Source organism: Nicotiana tomentosiformis, chromosome 1, assembly GCF_000390325.3.
Source record: "Nicotiana tomentosiformis chromosome 1, ASM39032v3, whole genome shotgun sequence".
Classification (NCBI taxonomy): Eukaryota; Viridiplantae; Streptophyta; class Magnoliopsida; order Solanales; family Solanaceae; genus Nicotiana; species Nicotiana tomentosiformis.
In genome coordinates, this window is record NC_090812.1 from 155725798 (window position 1) to 155747174 (window position 21377).

Genomic DNA, 21377 nt, shown 5'->3' on the forward strand with positions numbered 1-21377 from the left:
CTCGTTTGGTTCAAGGAATTGGGTGAGTTACCCCAATATATATTTTGGAATTAAATCTATCTCGTATTTGATTGGAGATAGTAGTTAAAATCGATATTACTTTAATATAAAAATCATAATAAAACTTATCCTATATAGAACGTGAAATAAGTTATTTAAGTTTTAATCATAATTATAATTTATAAATTATTATTATCCTGAAATATTCTGGTTTTAAACCAACTAATATGCGTTAAACTCAATGGTCCCCATTGATGAGCCCGGTTTCGTAGTTAGCTTTAGGAGTGGTAAACTAGCGAGTCGGGCCGGATATGGCGGGTCGAAAATGAGTAATGTAAAAACAGATAAATTATTCGATCAATTCATATTTAATACGGATAAAAAACTGGTTAATCGGCGAATAATATGAATATCCATATGATCACATTTGGAAAAATTCATAATCTCTCATACTTGAGGAACTGCCAATTTAAGATTTTACATAAAATATAAAGGTTAAATCCATTAGTTATCTATTTTCTAAATGGATAATATGATTACTATACATATGTGACCCGTTTTTTTAAAAAAATAATTTATTTGTTAATAAATAATATAAATGAATAATTATTTTCTTTTAACTATTTAACTTCATATTTAGCAAGAGAAAGACTGCCAGATTGGCAGTCTGGCAGCTCGTGGCTTTTGGACCGGCGGCCAATAATTGATATCAGACTGGGATTTTATATATTGAAGTTGGCTATAATATTTTGCACATGGCTATTTCACTAAATGACACCATACTTACTAATATAGCTGGGCAATAGGATTTCCAGTTGGATTACTTTTATTAGTTTCTCTAATATTGGGTCGGAGCTAAGGAAAATGAAGGGATCATTTAAATTAAAAAAGAAACGACAATAGAAGAACTAATTTAAATAATCGCCCTTCAATCATTTGAATTAAAAAAAGTTGTCGGTTATATAATATCTTTATAATTTATGTATAATATGTTATAATTTGTATAGTCTATGTATCCTGGATAAAAAAAATATACACATATAAATAATATTGTTTGTGTGTATACATATATAGTGACTGTTTAAGAGTCTAATTAAATTTTAACAATTGAACTAGTTCTTCGTATATACGGCCGTATTCAAATTATAATAGCTTTTTATATAGCTCTAGGTCATAAGGCCGGGTTATCATAAGAATTGTATCATTTTGTTTTTGTTTCTTTAAGTTTGGAGTTGGCTTAGAATTGTATCATTTCATCTAAATAGAAGGGTGATTTAATTGTTCATTCTATACCCAAGTTTTCCTCAAATATGGACAATTGTTTTAGAGTGATTTTCCCGCTGAATAAGATGTTTCGTTTGTATGTTTGCAATTTTTTTTAAAAAAAAATCATCTCTCTTTCATATGGAACAAGCATCTTTGAAGCATGAACTGGCATATATGATATAACAATATAAAAGAAAAAGAAAATGTATGAGTTGGAGTTGGAGATCTTTTTTAGACTGTTCAATGCTTGCCTAATTCTATATACAAAGGCCATGTTCAATCATATGAAATACACGAGGCTGTGGTGGAATGAATAAAATTCTTCCACTCTTAATCAGATGTCTCGTGTTCGAGTCTTAGGTATGAAAAAAATCCTGCTAGGAAGCGTTTTTCCTTAAATGGGCCTTACACGGTACGAATTCGAATATAATCGAACTCCAATATTAGTACGGGAATTGAATCAGAAACAAAAAAAATACCTTATATAGTTATGATGTGTGGAAACAGGGCGGTCCTTTCTCCTTTGTCTTCCAACTAATGAAATCTTTCAAAAGCAACATCTTTTAATTATCTATAGTTATTACAAGTACACCATGTGACACTTTAATTTTCAATTGGTTCCAATCATGTTTCTTCTTCCAATTATTTATCAAAGTTGGTATTTAAAGTTACAAATTAAGCTTGTTGTTTATTTTTTTTCACTTTAATTAAAGTATTAAGTAATCTAATAGTCAATGAAAGAGTTGTTTTCATCTAAAGCTACGTGATGTAAGAGGGATTTCCGAAGCGAAAGACTTCTCGCAGGGTAGGACATCGAGATATGGATACAGGGACGAAGTTACATTCACTTAAGGGTGATTGACAATCATTTGTCGAAAAATTACACTGTATATATAGATAAAATATTAGGTTTTAGAGGTATATAACATATATTGAACACTTTTTGTCGGAATTTTTTTCATTTCGTTCAAGTTTGAACACCCTTCGGGCAAGTCTTATGGTGTTTTATCACAAAACTCTGACGGTTGCCATATTTTTGTGCAACTGGCCACACAATTTTGGTCAATCACAATTTTTTTTCTCATTGTGGCTGCAAAAAAATTCTATTGAAACATCAGTATCCCTAGTGTTTCAATATTCTAATTAACGTACTTTAAAATTTTGATTTGGAGCTATTTTTTCAAAATTATTATAAATAATAATTTTAAAAAGGTCCATCTAACTTAATTTTGCCATCAATAACTTCTTTTAATTCTAGAATCTGGGCATGTTGGTTAAGTTGTTGTACACATTGCATAATAAACATGACATTGCAACCTGAAACATAGAGTAATATATATGTTACAAATGGTTAAAATTCAATAATAATATAAAAATTCGTTACACTAGTATATGTAAATATAATAATATTCACGTTAAAGTTCAGGGTCCTGGGACAATTGGATGCTAGCTCTAGTAAAGTTGAATTAAGCAAAAGTTAAATAAAATTGATTAATGTAACCTAAATGTTTGCTTTTATTAGTAAGTAGGATAATAAACACAGATAAATTCAAGATTTTGAGTTAGTGAATAAAAAAATAACAATTCCAGTTACCACTAAACTAATGGCAGTAAGTTGACATAAATTAGTACAATTATTGCACTTATAATTGCTCATCCTCATCCACAAATTTTGTTTGATGCTAAACCCCACATGATTTAGGTGTTTCCATAGTTATCGAGTAGGATAGGAATAATGAGACATATAAGAAATCCGATTATTCAATTAATATTTTGAAGCTAAGATAGGGACATTAATTTTAAGTGTATTTTTCAAAATATTGTTTAGATCTTGTTTATAAATGTAATTAACCAGGGAATCAAGTGAAATATTCAATTGAAGTCGATATAATTGATAATTTATTTCCTTACATTTTGTTTTCTTAGTTACTTGTTCTATATGCATTAGTTCGAATTACTTTGTCAAGGACTCAAGAAAGAAAGAAACAGTAAAATATATTTGACTGCAAGGACAAATTATGAAGAAAATAACAAAAAAGTACTTATAAGCCAAAAATATTTTTTTAATTACGTTTTAAGAGTTGAACTTAGTGCTGTTTAGAGCGAATAAAGAAATAACCAAAGGATTATTTGCAAGGATATTACTTGAAATAGTACAAAGCGAAAAATAATAATTACTTCATTTAGTAGGTACATACAAAGAGACATATTTTATGTCATAAGTTGTCTACTGTTCAAGAAAATATAAAGGGGCAATTCATGCTAAAAATTGGTATTATATCCTACTTACAATGAGAACTATTAGAGTTAAAGGAATATTGTGAAATTGTCGTTAGTTATCCTTTTTTGTAGCAGCTATTTAATAAATGATTATTTATTTCTCCACTGAGGAAAAACTAAAAATCTAATGAGAGAACATTAGACCACGGTCTAAAATGTTATTGCAAATATTACACCACCGTCTAATATTTTGTATGCAAACTGAAAATTATATGAGCAAACATTAAATTTGAGACTAAAATTGTCTGGAATGAGTAATTTCTCAGGGGTTATATTTGCATAATTTTTCAAATGAAGACAAAATCTAAACATTGGCCTAAGAAGGGATATTTATGTAAATCAGTCAAGATATCCATTTTGTGGCCCAATCAGATAATGGATTCTGATTTGGGCCAATTATGGGCCTCCCTTTAATTTGTATTGAGTTGGAGGGTAGCCCAATGTATCATCCTTTAAACAGGGAATTTTACATAACTGTCACAATTTAAAAAAAATATAATAAATTATTAGCATGAAATCTAATATTACAGTTGTGGCAGGAAAATATTTATATTTGTAGTACATAGTTCCATTAAAATAGGAATATTAATTATTAATCCCTAAACATAAGCTATTTGAATGGAAAGTCAATAATATTTTATACAAAAATCATGTCTTTTTTTCTCTTTATCTATTAGATTTCCTTCTTCTTCTTCTTCTTCTTCTTCTTCTTCTTCTTCATTATGTTTTCTATCGAAGCCAACATATTTTCTAAATTTGTTCCATTCGTTTTCTTTTTAATTATATTTCTTAAGGTTTTCTCTTCCTTCTTTCTTCCTTTCTTAACATAACGATCTTACTTCGATAATAATATAAGTTAATATATACAAAATGTATATATAAAAAATATACATTGAATTAACACATAAAATATACAAAAAATATACATAAAAATACATCTTCAATTAAGATGACACTTAGACATGTGGAATATACATAAAAAATATATCTTAAATTTAATTTAGATGACATATAAATATACAAAATAATATATATATATATATATATATATATATATATATATATATATATAATATCCCGAATTAAAATGGCACTTGACATATAAAATATATTCGAAATATACATTAAAAATACATCTTAAAATAAGATGACACTTCACAAATAAATATACAAAAATTATATACATAAAGATACATATTGAATTAAAGTGATACTTGATATACAAAGTATAAAAGTCGTATAAATCAATACATCTTGAATTTAGGTGGCATTCACATATGCATCAGATTTTCAAAAATGGAGTGAAGAAGATGAATGTTGGAAAGGGAGAATGGATATGGACAAAAAAAGTACTTCCCGTGATTAGTGAGTCAGTTAACTTATTAAATGTTGAGCTTAATTTTTATAATATGCTACTAATGAAAAATAAAAGTGCTATTTATGGAATAAACAATAAATGATGCTATTCTTTTAAATAATAGTTAAAAAAGGATCAAGAGTGTAAAAATCTCTTAAACGGCGGAAGTATTCCAATAACTTTAAAATTAATAAAGAGAAGCTTATAGAAATATCCCAAATAAGTCTCAACTTACCAATCTCTAGCCATTAATCATAAACTTACCAAAACTAGCCAAACACATATAAAAATTGAAAACCCAAATAAATAAGGTTCTTTCTCTCCAAGAATCACACACAAATATTCCTTCCTTATTTTAAAGCATGATTAGCAACCTTAGATGCAAGACAAAAAAGAAAAGTTCACGGATGAGGTAGCGAATAAGCAAAAGGTCCCTTTTTGCTTAGATTTTGAGAATCTTATATACATATATTCAATGGGTATGGTTAAAATTCATTGAAAACATATAGATTAATCAATATACAAAATTTGAGGAAGATTTGAGGTGATTTGGACTGATTTGGTATCAAAATTCGTAGTTAAAATCGAGTTCAAAAAAATCTTCTACGACGCATGTATCACGCATGTAACTCACACACATGTATACATGGATATATGTGTGATACACATTTGATACAAATATGATACATATGTGATACACAATTAATACACATCAATATTTTTCATGTTGCTCTTCTACTTCGAATTTTCAATTCTAACCAGCTCAAAACTCCACCAAATCATCTCAAAACTGAGATTCAAGCTTCTTAAAATGTACCTAATATATTCTAATAACACCACTCAAAAAAGAAAACAAAAATTTAACCTTTTTGGCTACAAATAACTAATTGGCTAATATTGATAATAATTGGCTAATGCTAGTAATATATTTTGAATTAACCAATTTTTGTAATAAACTACTTATAAATGGACATAGCTATAGTTTTCCATTAATAAACCTCTAGCTGAGATTACTTTGAGCTGGTCTTCTTCAAACTTCATAATCTCTGATGTATTTCCATTTGGTTAGTCTATCTGCTAAGCATGAATTATAATAACAACGATACTAATGACGTGAAGATGAGAAAGACAAGTGTATTACTTCAGTTTTCTTGTCGGGTAGTAAAAACGATAATTATACTCTAAAACGGGCTCTCTATGTAGAATAAACTCCAAATCAATTAAGTAAAATTAAAGAAACCGAAAAAGGCAAACAGAAAAAAGAATAACGAGTACTATTTATATTCTTGAAACTTACAAGGAGAACCATTTGCTTTGTTCATAAACTTTAGTTATATATGGGGTTGCTATTATCCTTGCTAGAATTACAACAACAACAAATTCAAGTCCCAAATGGAGTTTGGAGAGTATAGTATGTACGCAAACCTTACTCTCAAGATAAAAATGTTATTTTCTATAGATCTTCGGCTCAAGTATAGATGAAAAGAAAATAGCAATAACAAATAGTAACAACAAAATATTAGGAAAATGAAGCGAAAGACCAGCACATAGTAATAGAAATTTAACAATATTAGAAAATAAGACTAACATTACTACTGGTATAGGAAAAAACACTCTCGACTACATAATAGCCTACTATCATATTATCCTTACTAGAGTTGTTATACAGAAATAAAGAAGAAAGAGTGTTTCTGTATTTATACAAGTGTCATTAAAAAAAGAAAAGAATAGAATAATCAAAGAATTTAATCGTTTTGGTATGCAGAATAAGGTGGGATAAGGTGTGAGATTAAATTTATATTATTTGGTTAAAGGTATAAATTTATCCCATGATAAATTTAGACCGTCAATCAAACACAAAACAAATCCCATCAAACTTGAGATTATTTTATCCCATCTAGAGGGATAAATTAGTCCAAGGATTATATTACTAGGAATATAATCTCGGGATAACTTAGTCCGCCTACCAAACGACCAACTTATGGCTATATTATCCAGGATATCGAGTCAAGAGATAAATTTGTATACATGGAGAATTACTCCAAGCATAAGAATGTGTCCTCAAAATCTCCATAGCTTTCTTCTTTAAATAATCTTCACAATCTGCTTGAATCACCATACAAAGTTTTGAAACAGCTCCAATTCTCAACATCTCAATCAACACTTCTTTTGTTGCAGAAAATTTGGAAATTGATCCAAGAATTTGAATTGCACAATCATCTGTAGTTGAAGAAACCCTAAGTGTCCTTTTAGTAATAACACTAATTCCAGCTGCATGTTTCAAGAACTCCGCTCTCCCGTCAGCACAGGTACATAAATGAGCCAAAATGCAAAATATTAATTCACTAACCCTTTTTTCTGTGTTACATAATTCAAGCTCGATTAGCTCGAAAATGGCTCCCGATTCGACGATTTTATGCTTGTTTCTTCCCCATGGGCAAGTATCTATTAGCACTTGTAATGCTACTTTTGTTGCTTGCTGAGAGATGTGATATTTGCTTTCTTTTCGTAATATATTTACCATATCTTGAAAAAACTCGGGTTGTAACTCTGATAAAAGATTTGAACTCGAGACCTCTATGACGTTTTTCAACACCATCATTGCATGAGTCTTGATAATAACTTGATTATTGTTCATCATTTCACTCCTTAGAATCCATAAAATAGCTTCAATTAGATCATGATTTTCCTTCACAAGTTGCTCATTTTTAGTTGTTGGGCTCCAAACAAGGTGAAAAATTCTCAAAGCTTGTTCAAGACCATTGATTAGTTTTTTTTCTTTAAAACTTTTCACTATAAAAGAAACCATAGCCTTAATTGCACCAACTTCCTCTAAGCATTTCTTGTTCTTCTCATTCTCAATCACCAAAGCATCAATTTTCCTCAACGCTTCAACACAAATTTGATGATTATTCACCTGGAATTTAATTTATATATAATATCAGTGCAAAGTATTTTACACTATACGTCAATGTAATTTAACTTATTATAGTAGATTCTATCTTTCAAGTTATCAAATCATGGTTGTTATAAACAATTACTATATGTTACTATAGATAACTTAATGTGATAGTGCAGAAATTTATGCCACGTATTTGTAGTACAAGCTAGAGATTTTTCTCATGATTTATGATTTTCTGGTATTTATGTCAGTAGTATTATATTTTCATGGGATTCAAGTGCAACACCTTCAAGGACTCGGATCATGCTTGTTATAAAATACTGCACAATATGAAACACTATCATACACTTCAATGCATAGAATTTAAACTCATTTACCTGACGAACGAGTCGAAGCATATGGGATTTGTCAAGAGGATATTTAGGAGTTGGAATTCTGTCAATCCCTTTACTTGCATTGGCAATACACCAAGCTTGAATAAGTCGCCGGAGCATATGGTTTGGTGTCAACAACTCAGTATCTCTAGGCAATTTCTGCTTTGTCACCGGACATGTCACCGCCTCGGCCTCAGCCTCGGCCTCTTCCTCCGCCGTTAACAACCACATCTCGATACTTTCTCGGTCGTATGTTATTCCGGTCACCGTCGTCACCGGATCTTTCATGATCATAAGTGATATCGGGCATAAAAAATATTGTGGTATCTCAACTTCTTCCATATTTTTGTCTACAAATAATTAAATTCTTCGATCAAAACAAAACACGAATCTAAGTATATATGAACAAGAATATAAGTTTAAGTATATATATAATAATAAAAGTGGTAAGAGAAAGCGGCTATTACATGTGTGAAGTTTGAATAAAGACTTTGTAAAGTCTAGACAAAACCCTAATATTTTAATATGATAGGAAATATTCGTTCTTTTGGTTTGGTTTACTGGTCAAAGGTTGAATGAGGTGGGTCTACTCTACTTACGAGTAAACAATTGAGAAATGTAAATCACATTTTTTGTGTTTGACTTTCTAATATTTGCCTTATGGTAGATGCAATTATTGAGATTTTTATTCCTCTTATGATTTCTTCTTTCTGGTTAGTTTTTTGTTGCTTTGTTTCTTCACTAAGGTAAGGGACAAAAGACAGAATTAGAAATATTAAATTCATGATTTATGTGTTAATAATTAATATTTAATATAATTAGGTCGCTTATAAAACAAACTGATCATATAATTTTTTTGTATTGTTAGTGTATATATAAAAATTAAATTCCAGAATATTTTTCTTTTTTCTTTTTTGTATTTGCAATGTTTTATGGAAGTTTGAAATGTCTGATTTTTTAAATCTTTTTTTTGCTCATAAAAGGAAATATATTAAAGGTCATCTGATTCATATGGCTTAACATGTGGTTCACGAATGCGTTCATGCATGGGAGGGGCGATAATAGTGTTTTTCCATAGTGAGGTTTTTATTCGGTATTCGATATTTATATTGGACCCTAATTAATTTAGTTTTGCTCCGCATAAGACTCTTTAAGGGAAGAATCACACCCTATTGTAATTTTTTCTTTCCAAGATCTCGAACTTTAGACATTTAATTAAATATGGAGGTATCCTATCTATTCCATCACTATCCTTGGTGAATAAGCAGGGGCGAATGTAACCTTTCGGTTACCGATTCAACTGAATTCATTACTTTCGACACGAAATATAAATTTATATATAAAATCCGAAACCATTATATTTAAATCCCAGATACACTTTACTTTCAGATTTTTATTATTTTGGACAAGTTACTTTCTTTTTAAGTCACATCATGAGTGATGTGAATGATGAAAATCTAAGCTGGCTGGTTGTTAAAGTTTGTCACACGAAGCAAAATAATTTTTGCTGCGCCGTATATGTTTTCAAATGTATTGTTGTCTTCCATACATTTTCTTCTGCCTAGTGACGTATACAAACCTTTTTCTTCTCTCAATAAAAGTGGTTAGCCAAAATTCTATACTATAATGTATAAAAAATTAATTTATATACAATAATAGTATAAATAATTTTTTTACCATTAAATACCTACTCTCTCCGTCTCAATTTATATGGCAGAGTTTGAATTTCGAGAGTCAAATAAGTTTTTCTTTGATCATAACTTTTTATATGCCTTTTATATATTTTAAATTGTTAACTATTGTGATTTATATTACTTTTTACTCCCTCTGTTCATTTTTACTTGTCCACTATTGATTTTGCACACCCCTTAATTAAGAAATACTAATAAAGTGCATAATTTACCATGATACCCATATTAATTAGTGTATAGTCTTAATGTACTTTGTAAAATGATTTGGAATGAGTAATTAATGCTAAGGACAAAACAGAAAAAATAAATTATTTTTCTCTTGATATGCGAAAGTGGACAAGTAAAAGTAAAAATCTATTTTTAGAATAGTGGACAAGTAAAAGTGAATGAAGAGAGTATATAGTTTCATTTTATTTGGTCCACTATATCCTTATTATTAGCAAATCATTTGCCTTTTATTAATGGAACTCCAACACGAAATGAATGTACTCGAGTCTCGAGGTGTCCAAATTATCGAGAATTAGAAACAGACTTACAGTACATATGTTATTATGTTTAGATAGCTAAATGATCAGTATATGTTCATTTCTTACATATAATCTAAATTTAATTTCTGTAAGTACTAAAGTAGAAATTCATAGGACTTAACTAGTTTTGTGGTTGGTGCTAATGCCCATTATATGATAGATAAAACGTTGTATCAACAATTATAGTTAGCAGAATTCAATAGTTTTGACTCAAAATTTATAATTTTGTTAAAACTTGTTTAATATGTATAAATAATTGATCCATAACCAAGTAAGCATAAAAAAATATGATTAGAACCTATAAATTACAAATTCTGGCTCTACCTCCGCTTCCGTCTTTCCTTTAAACCACTTATCACCTTTAATTTTTGTAATATTTTCTGCAAATTTGGTTTATAAATAAGTCGGTTCCTAACGCTTACTCACACGTCTTAAGAATTTAAATCTAATTTATTATGTAATCGTATTTTAACAAACTAGACAAGTGGTATTGCTCTGATGGTAAGCAACCTCCTTCCAACCAAGAGGTTGTGAGTTCGAGTCACCCCAAGAGCAATGTGAGAAGTTCTTGGAGGGAAGGATGCCGAGGGTCTATTGGAAACAGCCTCTCTACCTCATGGTAAGGATAAAGTCTGCGTACATACTACCCTCCCCAGACTCCACTTAGTGGGATTATACTAGATTGTTGTTGTTGTAGTATTTTAACAAACTATTTTTGTCAATTCATATTTCGTCTATGGCGCTGTCACAACTATTTTAAAGTGGGACTGAAGAAGTTAATGTCCTCTCTCGTGATGTTCAAAATTATCTAGAAAGTTTCAAGTCAAATAACTCTAGCTACATTGTTTGACTTAAAGACTTCATTTTAACACTATATACTCACTCTCATATATGTAGATTTAAAATTTAAGGTTTATGAATTCTTATAACATCCTCAAGCTAAGAGTACAATAATAATTGGATTTACAGTTAAATATTTATAAATATATAATTAATTTCTTAATACACACATATATATATAAATATATATCATATTTGGACTGAAGTTCAAGAATACAGAAAAAAACTTTTAAATGATGTGATTTTTAAGGTGTGTATAATGTACCTAAAAGTACTATTTGAATCTTGTCATCTCCATATTATATCAAACCTACAAGGAGTGTCGAGTGTCAATAATGATAAAATGAGAACGTTTAAATTAAATTTTACTAATTATATAAAGGTGATAATGTTTTTCAAATATACTTAAAAAGAAGATAGTAACACAACTTAAAACGGAGAACGTACTTTTTTAAGTATTCGAAAAACCCAAATAGAACCGGCCACCACAAGCTGGCAATTTTCATACGAAGGGAGACAACTACAATCTAAGGTCATTACTTTTATTTTTTATTTTAATAATTTAATTATCAAAACAGTTTTTACTTTAGATGATTGAATTGAAACCACAAGGATCTTATTTGGAGGAAAGTTATCCCCACCTGGTAATTTATCATGATTAATTAAGTAATAAGTTGAAGAGAGAATATACGCTAATTTCTCTAATAACTTTTGTGGTTATATATCTAATATTCCAATTTTCAAAATATAAGCTAATTTCTCTAATAACTTTTATATTCCAATTTTCAGAATATACGCTAATTTCTCTAATAACCTTTGTGGTTATATATCTAATATTCCAATTTTCTTCTTATAAACACTAATCTTTTAGCTGGTAGTATGTAAACGGTTTGTTTACCCGAAAAACAGATAGAGTTGAATTTATACGTAGTTCTAGAGGTGTACATGGACCGGGTTGGTTCGGTTTTTATCAAAACCAAATCAAACCATCTATATCGGGGTTTTAAATCTATAGATCAAACCAAACCAACAAAAGTCGGGTTTTTCAATCTCGATTTTCTCGAGTTTTTCAGATTTTTTTCGATAAACCTATACTCCAAAATATTTCTTTAGTACCTTTCTGTTGAGCCTTTGATCACTCCTGAAGAATGTTGCACAAGATCTTTAATGTTGTAGGCTTGCTTCTTTTTCTTCCGATATAGAATGGACAATCATAAACTTTACCTGAAATCATTTCCTTGCCATAACCTTCCTTTAATATTTGATACCAATTATCATCATATTCTTCTATCTCTAATGAAATCTTTCAAACAAACCTAAGCCCAACAATAGTTACAACTATGGCTATCCAATGGGACGGGATAAAATTAATGGGACGGGACTAGACGGGACGATATTTAGCAGGGACGGGACGGAGCAAATGGGACGAAATGGTAGGTCCGTCCTGTCCCGCTAACAAACGGGATGGGACGGGACAAACGGGACGGGACAAACGGGATGTAACGGTAGGCCCATCCCGTCTCGCTAACAAACAGGATGGGACGGGACGGGTTCGCGAGCCTTAAGTGCCGTTTTAAAAAAAATAAAAAATTAAGCATTAAGTTTGGCAACGACTATTTTTTTGACAATGACTAAGTTTTTAAAGTTTGTAACGGCTAGTTTTTTGACTTATTTAATAAACTTAAAAATTAAACGAAAATTAGAAAACTAAGTAAAGAATTATAAAATATTAATACAAAAAACTTGTAATGAAATATTCTAGTAATTATAAATTTATAATAGAGTTATAGTTTATTTAATATAATTTCAAGCCATTAAGTAACTAAGTAAGAGTGTAAGACAATTCATAAAAAACATTCAACGCGTAGAGCCTTTTATTTTATTAATAGATCATACAAATTTCAACGCGTAGAGCCTTGCCACGCTCCCTCCACCATGCCAAAAGTTGTTTGTTGCCTTCTTCGTCTTTAATACTTTCCAATCCTTGATTAAGATAAGAATCAAGTTCATCATCAATAGAGGAATCAAAACCTGTTATATCATCCATATCTTCCCATATAACTTCTACTCTAGACTTAGAAGTAGAAGGAGCAGTTTCACCACATGTTGTTTTCATAGATTTATATTTATCAAACGTTGATCTAACATAAGAATATATGTTAGCTTGGCAGTCTTCGTGTCACGACCCGAAATTCCCACCTTCGGATCGTGATGGCGCTTAATATTTTACTTGCTAGGCAAGCCAACGTTAGAATAATATTATCCAATTTTAAACAGTTTTTAAATTTATTAATAATCCAAGAACAAATGCGAAAGCAAGTTTGAAATATAGTGAATAATCCATAAACACAACGGTGTCTAAATATCATCCCAGAATTGGTATCACAAGTGCACGAGCTTCTAGAATAAATACAAATAAACGGTCTGAATAAAGTAAAGCTGTCTGAAAATAAACACACAACCAAATTAAAATAGACGGGGACTTCAGAACTGCGGACGCCATGCAGTTATACCTCAAGTCTCCTCTGGTTGCTGAAATCCGAGCAAGTCTATGGTACGCCGCTGGGACCAACTCCAAAATCTGCACAAGAAGTATAGAGTGTAGTATCAGTACAACCGACCCCATGTACTGGTAAGTGCTGAGCCTAACCTCGACGAAGTTGTGACGAGGTTAAGGCGGTTCACTTACATTAACCTATACACAGTATTAATAACAACCAAAAATAATAGAATAAATCAGGTAACACATGTATAATAATTGAAGCCAACTCAGCAGTCATAATCCATTATTATTTCAACCAATTCTGTTGCAGCGTGCAACCCGCTCTCACAATATATTCACATTCAATTCTGTTGCAGCGTGCAACCCGCTCTCACAATATATTCACATTCAATTCTGTTGCAGCGTGCAACCCGCTCTCACAATATTATCACATTCGATTCTGTTGCGGCGTGCAACCCGCTTCTCCAATGTATTCATTTTAATCAAATTTGTTGCGGCGTGCAACCCGATCCTCCAATATGGACTTTTAATAAGTCTGTTGCGGCGTGCAACCCGATCCACAATATTGCCTTTTAATAAGTCTGTTGCGGCGTGCAACCCGATCCACAATATTGACTTTTAATAAGTCTGTTGCGGCGTGCAACCCGATCCACAATATTGACTTTTAATAAGTCTGTTGCGGCATGCAACCCGATCCTCCAATATATTCATTATAATCAATCCTGTTGCGGCGTGCAACCCGCTCCCCCAACTATTCATTCACAAATTCTTATAGAAGAAATTTTCCCAATAAATGTAACAATTCATATAAAATTATAAGGCAACAAGCATATAATAATTATGATTTAATTATGAAGGAAACAATGACAAATAGCAAATTATTATGGAAATCATGGAACAAATAAGCAGTTTAATATTTAATATGCTAAATGTCAAATAATAATTAAGGCACATAATTCAAATAACATGTAACAATTAATGCAAGAATTCAAGAATTAATATTTGACAAAGAATAAGAGAGAAACAATTATTATAATAATTAATTTAAGATTAAAAATAATTTATGAATTTTCAAGTAAGGAGGCAAACAATTAATTTGACGACGTATAGACACTCGTCACCTCGCCTATACGTCATTCACATGCAATTCACATAACAAATAATTTAAGGGTTCTATTCTCTCAAGTCAAGGTTAACCAAGACACTTACCTTGCTTTGCAAATTCCAATCAATTATTCGACCACAACTTTTCCTTTTAAATTTGCCTCCGAAAGCTTCAAATCTATTCACAAACAATTCGATATATTCAATACGAATCATAGGAATTAATTTCATATGAATTTCCAAATTTTCCGAATAAAAATTCGAAATTCATTATTATATTCGACAGTGGGACCCACATCTCAAATCTCAGAAAAACTCACGAAATCCGGACACCCGTTCCGATACGAGTTCAACCATACCAAATTTGTCCAATTCCGATATCAAATGGACCTTCAAATCTTAATTTTTTATTTTTGGAAGATTTTATAAAAATCTGATTTTTCTTCCATAAATTCACGGATTCATGATATAAATGAGTATGAAATCATGAAATATAATCAATATAGGATAAGGAACACTTACTCCAATATTTCCCCGTAAAAATCGCCTTACCCGAGCTCAAAAATGAAAAAGGGTTGAAAATGGGACGAATCCCATTTTCTAGAACTTAAGTTCTGTTTCTGAGATTTTTACCCTTCGCGAATGCGGTCAGTGCCTCGCGTTCGCGAAGCACAATTTTTGTGATGTCCAATTTTACTCTTCGCGAACGCGAGGGCTGCCTCGCGAAAACGAAGGCTAATTTTCCTGTCCAGTCTCTTTTCCTTCGCGAATGCGGGGGTTCGATCGCGAAGTTTTGCAGCTCGATCCTTCGCGAACGCGAGGCTTCTATCGCGAAGGCGAAGTTTTGAACCTCAAGCCTTCGCGAAAATAGTCGCTATGTCGCGAACGCGAAGCACAAAACATGCCAGCCCCAATTTGCTCTTCGCGTTCGCGAGAGTACCTTCGCGAACGCGTAGAAGGACACACCAGAAGCCTGAAATCTGCAGAAAACCAGATTTCTTAAGTCCAAAATCATCCCGTAGCCTATCCGAAACTCACCCGAGCCCTCGGGGTTCCAAACCAAATATGCACACAAGTTTTAACACATCATACGAACTTGCTCGCGTGATCAAATCGCCAAAATAACACCTAGAACTACGAATCGGATACCAAATCAAAGATAGTTTTCAAGAAAACTTTAAAACTTATATTTTTACAACCGGACGTCCGAATCACGTCAAATCAACTCTGATTCTCACCAAATTCGGCAGACACATCATAAATATTATAGTGGACCTATACCGGGCTCCAAAACCAAAATACGGACCCGAGGTCAATAAATCCAATATCAGTAATTTTTTAGAAATCATTAAGCTTTCAAGCTTTTAATTTTTCTTCAAAATTCCATCTCGAGCTAGGCACCTCGAAATTCGATTTCGGGCATACGCCCAAGTCCCAAATCACGATACGGACCTACCGGAATTGTCAAAATACTGATCCGGGTCTGTTTGCTCAAAATGTTGACCAAAGTCAACTTAGTTGAGTTTTAAAGCTCTATTTCATATTTTAATTGATTTTTTCACATGAAAACTTTCTGGAAAATTTTACGGACTACGCACGCAAGTCGAGGAATAATAAATGGTGCTTTTCGAGGTCTTAGAACACAAAATTATTTATTAAATTTAAAGATGACATTTTGGGTCATCACACTTCGAGAGATGGTTGTTCATTTTCTTGAATTGCTAAATTCTCATAAATTTTACGAACAAGTACCTTTGCACCTCTTAATTTTTAAGATGGGTTAAGTATAGTATAAATTAAATAAACTTGGGGAATAGGGAAAAAATACTTTTAAAATTTTGCAATCATTTCATTAATGGCCGGTGCATAAGTTGGATTAGTTTTATACTTACCAAATACAACAGAAATTTCACAAATATACCATAATATTTGTGTAATAGTAGGATAATATATATATACCAGAAAATTATTTTGTAGCATAATAATTTTTTTTAAAAAATTTAGTAAGCTCTTTGATCTGATCCCAATCAGAATCAACAATTTGATCTGCGTGGATACCATTATGCATATTAAATACTTTTTGTATAGGCACCCGATAATCATAAGCAACTTTAAGTATTTCATAAGTAAAATTCCACCTAGTACAAACATATTTTGGAACTTTTCTATATGGAAGGTGTCACGACCCAAAATCTGACCATGGTCGTGATAGTGCCTATCGTGTTACAAGGTAAGCCTACTTCCCAAAATATTTCTACTAAACCGATTATTAGAATTTAATAAAACATTTCAACATTTGAATTTCTCATAAACTAAATCAACTCTAAATATAATTTTAGAAATACGGAAATGAGCCCCAAACATCGGGGTGTCACTAAGTCATGAGCGTCTAAATCTATGAACTAAGAAATGAAACTGTCTAACTATCAATACAATCAAAAAGAAGAAATGATAAAAGGAGTAACAAGGTCTTGCAGACGCTAGCAGCTACCTTGCAATCTCCACAGATAGCCGGCCTGAACTCAATGATCGTCGCGCTCTAACTCACCTGAATCTGCACATAAAGTGTAGGGTGTAGCATGAGTACAACCACCTCAGCAAGTAACAGAAATAACTAAGGAACTGAGCAATAGTGACGAGCTAAGTAAAACTGTCAAATTATTTATTTTCACAATTTAAAAATAAACAGAAATAAACAGGTAAATTCCATAACTCAGTAAATGCCAAAAAGAAGTTTAACAGATAAATGCAACAACAACACAAATAAATACAACCTCACAGCAGTATCACTCCATCATCATTACTCGCACTCAACACTCAATACTCAAAAAACTCAACAGTCTGCGCTCACCAGGGGTGTGTACAGACTCCGGAGGGGCTCCCAAATCCCAAGCACTAAGCACATACATCTCACGTGCCATCATATCAATACCTGGATCTGCACGGTCAACTCATGTGCTACGCGAACAACTCACGCGCTATGGTATCAATACCTGGACACACACGGTCAACTCACGTGCTACGCGGACAACTCATGCGCTATGGTATTAATATACTCACAACCAGGTCCTCAGCCTCACTCAATCATGTACCTCACTAGCCTTATCATCACCAATAAATAAGGGAACACAACCCACATCAAGTATCACAACATATTAGAAAATAATAGAGACTGAGGTAAACATGTACAATAATTTCTACGACTGAGTACAAATAATGTGAGCATGAATAAAGCCTAAGCATGATCTCTAACATGAAGGCAGACAAGTTCAACAACAAGTAACTACGTAAACACAAATGATGGCCATGAGGCCTCACGGGACGGACCAAGTCTTAATCCCTCGAGGTATACACCCACACTCCCGTCACCTTGCGTGGCTATCACCTCCAAACAGTCACACGATATCAAATTCTCTGGGTTTATACTCTCAAAGCCAGAGTTAAAACTGTTACTTACCTTAACAACGTAAAAATCATACTCCGGGATGCCCTTGTCTCTGGACTCGGTCTTCAAATGCTCTGAATCTATTCACAATCAGTACAATACAATCAATATACGCTAATGGAATGAATTCCACAAGAAAAACTATTAAATTAGTCCAAAACCCGAAATCGGCTCATACCCGGCCCCCGGGCTCACGTCTCGAAATTCGACAAAATTTACAAAACTAGAAAGCTCATTCACTCACGAGTCTAACCATACAAAATTCATCAAAATCCGACATCGTTTGGTCCCTCAAATCTTCAATTTAAACGAAGAAGATTTTCAAATTTTCCCAACTTAATTCACCAATTAAATGATAAAAATAATCATGGATTCGAGTAATTTAACCAATATTGAGTTAAGAACACTTACCCCGTTGTTTTCTCTGAAAATCACCCAAAATCGCCTCAAATCCAAGCTCCAAATCGTCAAAAACTGTCCCATTTTCAGAACTTAAACTCACTGCATAGGCTTTTCTTCTTCGCGAACGCGGTCCGTGCCTCGCATTCGCGAAGCGCAAAATATCTCCCATCCAAATTCCTCCTTCGCGAACGTGACATCACCCTCGCATTCGCGAAGCACCAAATGCCTCTGCCTTAATGCCTTCTACGCGAACGCGTTAAACCTATCTCAAACGCGATGCTTCGTTCCCCCTCACTACGCGAACGCGACACCCCCTACGCGAACGTGTAGACCAATTGCATGGGGTCCTCAGCTGCTTCCTCTCTTCTTCGCGATCACGTAACACCTCTCGCATTTGCGATGCTCACCTAGTCCCTTTGCGAACGCGTGCTTCTCTTCTCGATCGTGAAGAGAAAATATTGCCAGCCACTCAGTTCCTCTTTGCGACGCGAGGCTCCACTCGCAAACGCAATGAAGGAAACCAGATGGTGCATCAGAAAAATTCTAGCAGAGTTCCAAGTCCAAAATTCAACCCGTTAACCATCCGAAACTTTCCCGAGCCCCTCGGGACCTAGACCAAATATACCAAAAAGTCATAATATATCATACAGACATAGTTGAATCCTCAAATCACCTCAAACAGTGCTAAAGCCATGAATTACACCCTAATTCAAGCCTAATGAACTTTAAAATTTCTAATTTCTACAAACGACTCCGGAACCTATCAAATCACGTCCGATTGACCTCAAATTTTGCATATAAGTCATAAATGACATAACAGAGGTATTTCAATTTTCAGAATCTGTTTCCGACCCCGATATCAAAAAGTCAACCCCCGGTCAAACTTCTCAAAAAATTAAACTTTCGACATTTCAAGTCTAATTCCGCTACGGACTTCCAAATAATATTTTGGACACGCTCCTACGACCAAAATCACCATACAAAGCTATTGGAATCATCAAAATTCAAATTCGAGGTCGTTTACACATAGATCCATATCCGGTCCACTTTCCAAACTTAAAATATTTAATTATGAGACTAAGTGTTTCATTTCACTCTGAGTTCCTTCCGGACCCGATCCAACTAACCTGATAAGTCATAAATCAATTGCAAGATATAAATTGAGTAGTAAATGAGAGAACGGGGTTATAATATTCAAAATGACTGGCCGGGTCGTTACAGAAGGTTAGCACTAGCACATTGTTGAGCAAATTCACGAATTCTACTCGCTTTATTAGCACGAAAAATATAGCCGCAAGCATGTTGTACTTTACTAAAAGCATCAGAAAATTAATTAATACCATCTTTTACAACCAAGTTTAAAATATGGCATGCACATCTAACATGAAAAATTACCGAATTAATTGGACAAAGTCTAGTTCTTAAGCTAGTTGATGCAGTTGTGTTAGCAGAATCATTATCTAAGGTGATAGTTAAAACTTTATCAACGAGTCCATAAAAATCAAGTATTTGTAGAACAATAGTTGCAATATATGCTCCAGTGTATTTTGAATCAACAAATTTATAACCAATAATACATTTTTGCATGTTCAAATGACGATCAACCCAATGACATGTAACTGTTAAATAATCACAACCATTAGGACTACGACCTATATCAGATGTGATAGACTTTTTACAATCTAAGTAAAAAAATAGACAACGAATATACATAAAATATTCGATTTGAAATTTAAAAAACATCATTTCTAACTGTAGTGTTAGGAAAACATTGAAAAGCAGGATTATAAGTTTCTTGTATATAATGCACAAAAGCAGGGTGAGAAGGAAAAGTAAAAGGTAAGCCACAGACAACCACCATTTTTGCTAAGTTCTCACGATCTCTATCTTTGTTATAGGGGAGTAAAATAGTACCAGAAACAGGGTCAAACTAGGATTAAGATTACTATTACTTTCACATTTACTACCCTTTTTACTAAGTTTTTTTTAAATACGCCAAATACATTCTTATGTGCCATAATTTAAATATAAAATTAAATTTAAAAAGTTAACACAAAAATTAAAAACACAAATGAAATACGAAAATAGAACACATAAAGTAAACACAAAAATTAAGCACTAAAATAATGCGCAAAATATATATATTAAAATTAGGAGATGGAACGAGTGCACAATGATTAAATATTGAAACTTGAAGAAATTGCCCAAAATATTGCTCCAAATACTTGACGAATTAATTTGAAGCTTGAAAGTTGCTCCAAATATTTGCCCAAATACTTGTAACTTATCACTTGATTGTGAGAAAATTGAGAGAATAATATAGATAGAATGTAAGAGATTTGAGAGAGAATGATTTATTTTTGTAAAAATAAATGATGAAGGATGAGGGATATTTATAGTAGAAAATAGGGTCAAAGTGTAATTTAATAAACTTAGGGATTATATTATTAAAAAAAAAAAATTTGGGGAGGGGGGGAGGGGAGGGATAGGGAGTAGGGGTGTTTTGAGGGGTGGGAGCCAAATATGGCCGTTGTGAACGACTATTTTTGCAATTATAGCCGTTGCCCAACGGCTATAATTCAAAAACAAATGTTGGTGACGGGACAGGACGAAGCGGGATAGGCGGGATGGGACGAAATGAGATGGGATAAACGGGACGAAATGGCCATCCCGTCCCATCCTGTAT

General features: G+C 32.5%; 1 protein-coding gene across 1 annotated transcript; it reads right to left on the bottom strand.

Annotated features, from left to right (window-relative positions):
* Positions 1 to 6270: 6270 nt before the first annotated feature.
* Positions 6271 to 8663, bottom strand: LOC104120111 (E3 ubiquitin-protein ligase PUB23-like). The gene is made up of 2 exons (XM_033652542.2): positions 8183 to 8663; positions 6271 to 7820 (listed from the first exon to the last, which is right to left on the bottom strand). The coding sequence occupies exons 1-2, from the start codon at positions 8519 to 8521 to the stop codon at positions 6894 to 6896; spliced, it is 1266 nt and encodes a 421-aa protein (XP_033508433.1). The 5' UTR covers positions 8522 to 8663; the 3' UTR covers positions 6271 to 6893.
* Positions 8664 to 21377: the final 12714 nt, after the last annotated feature.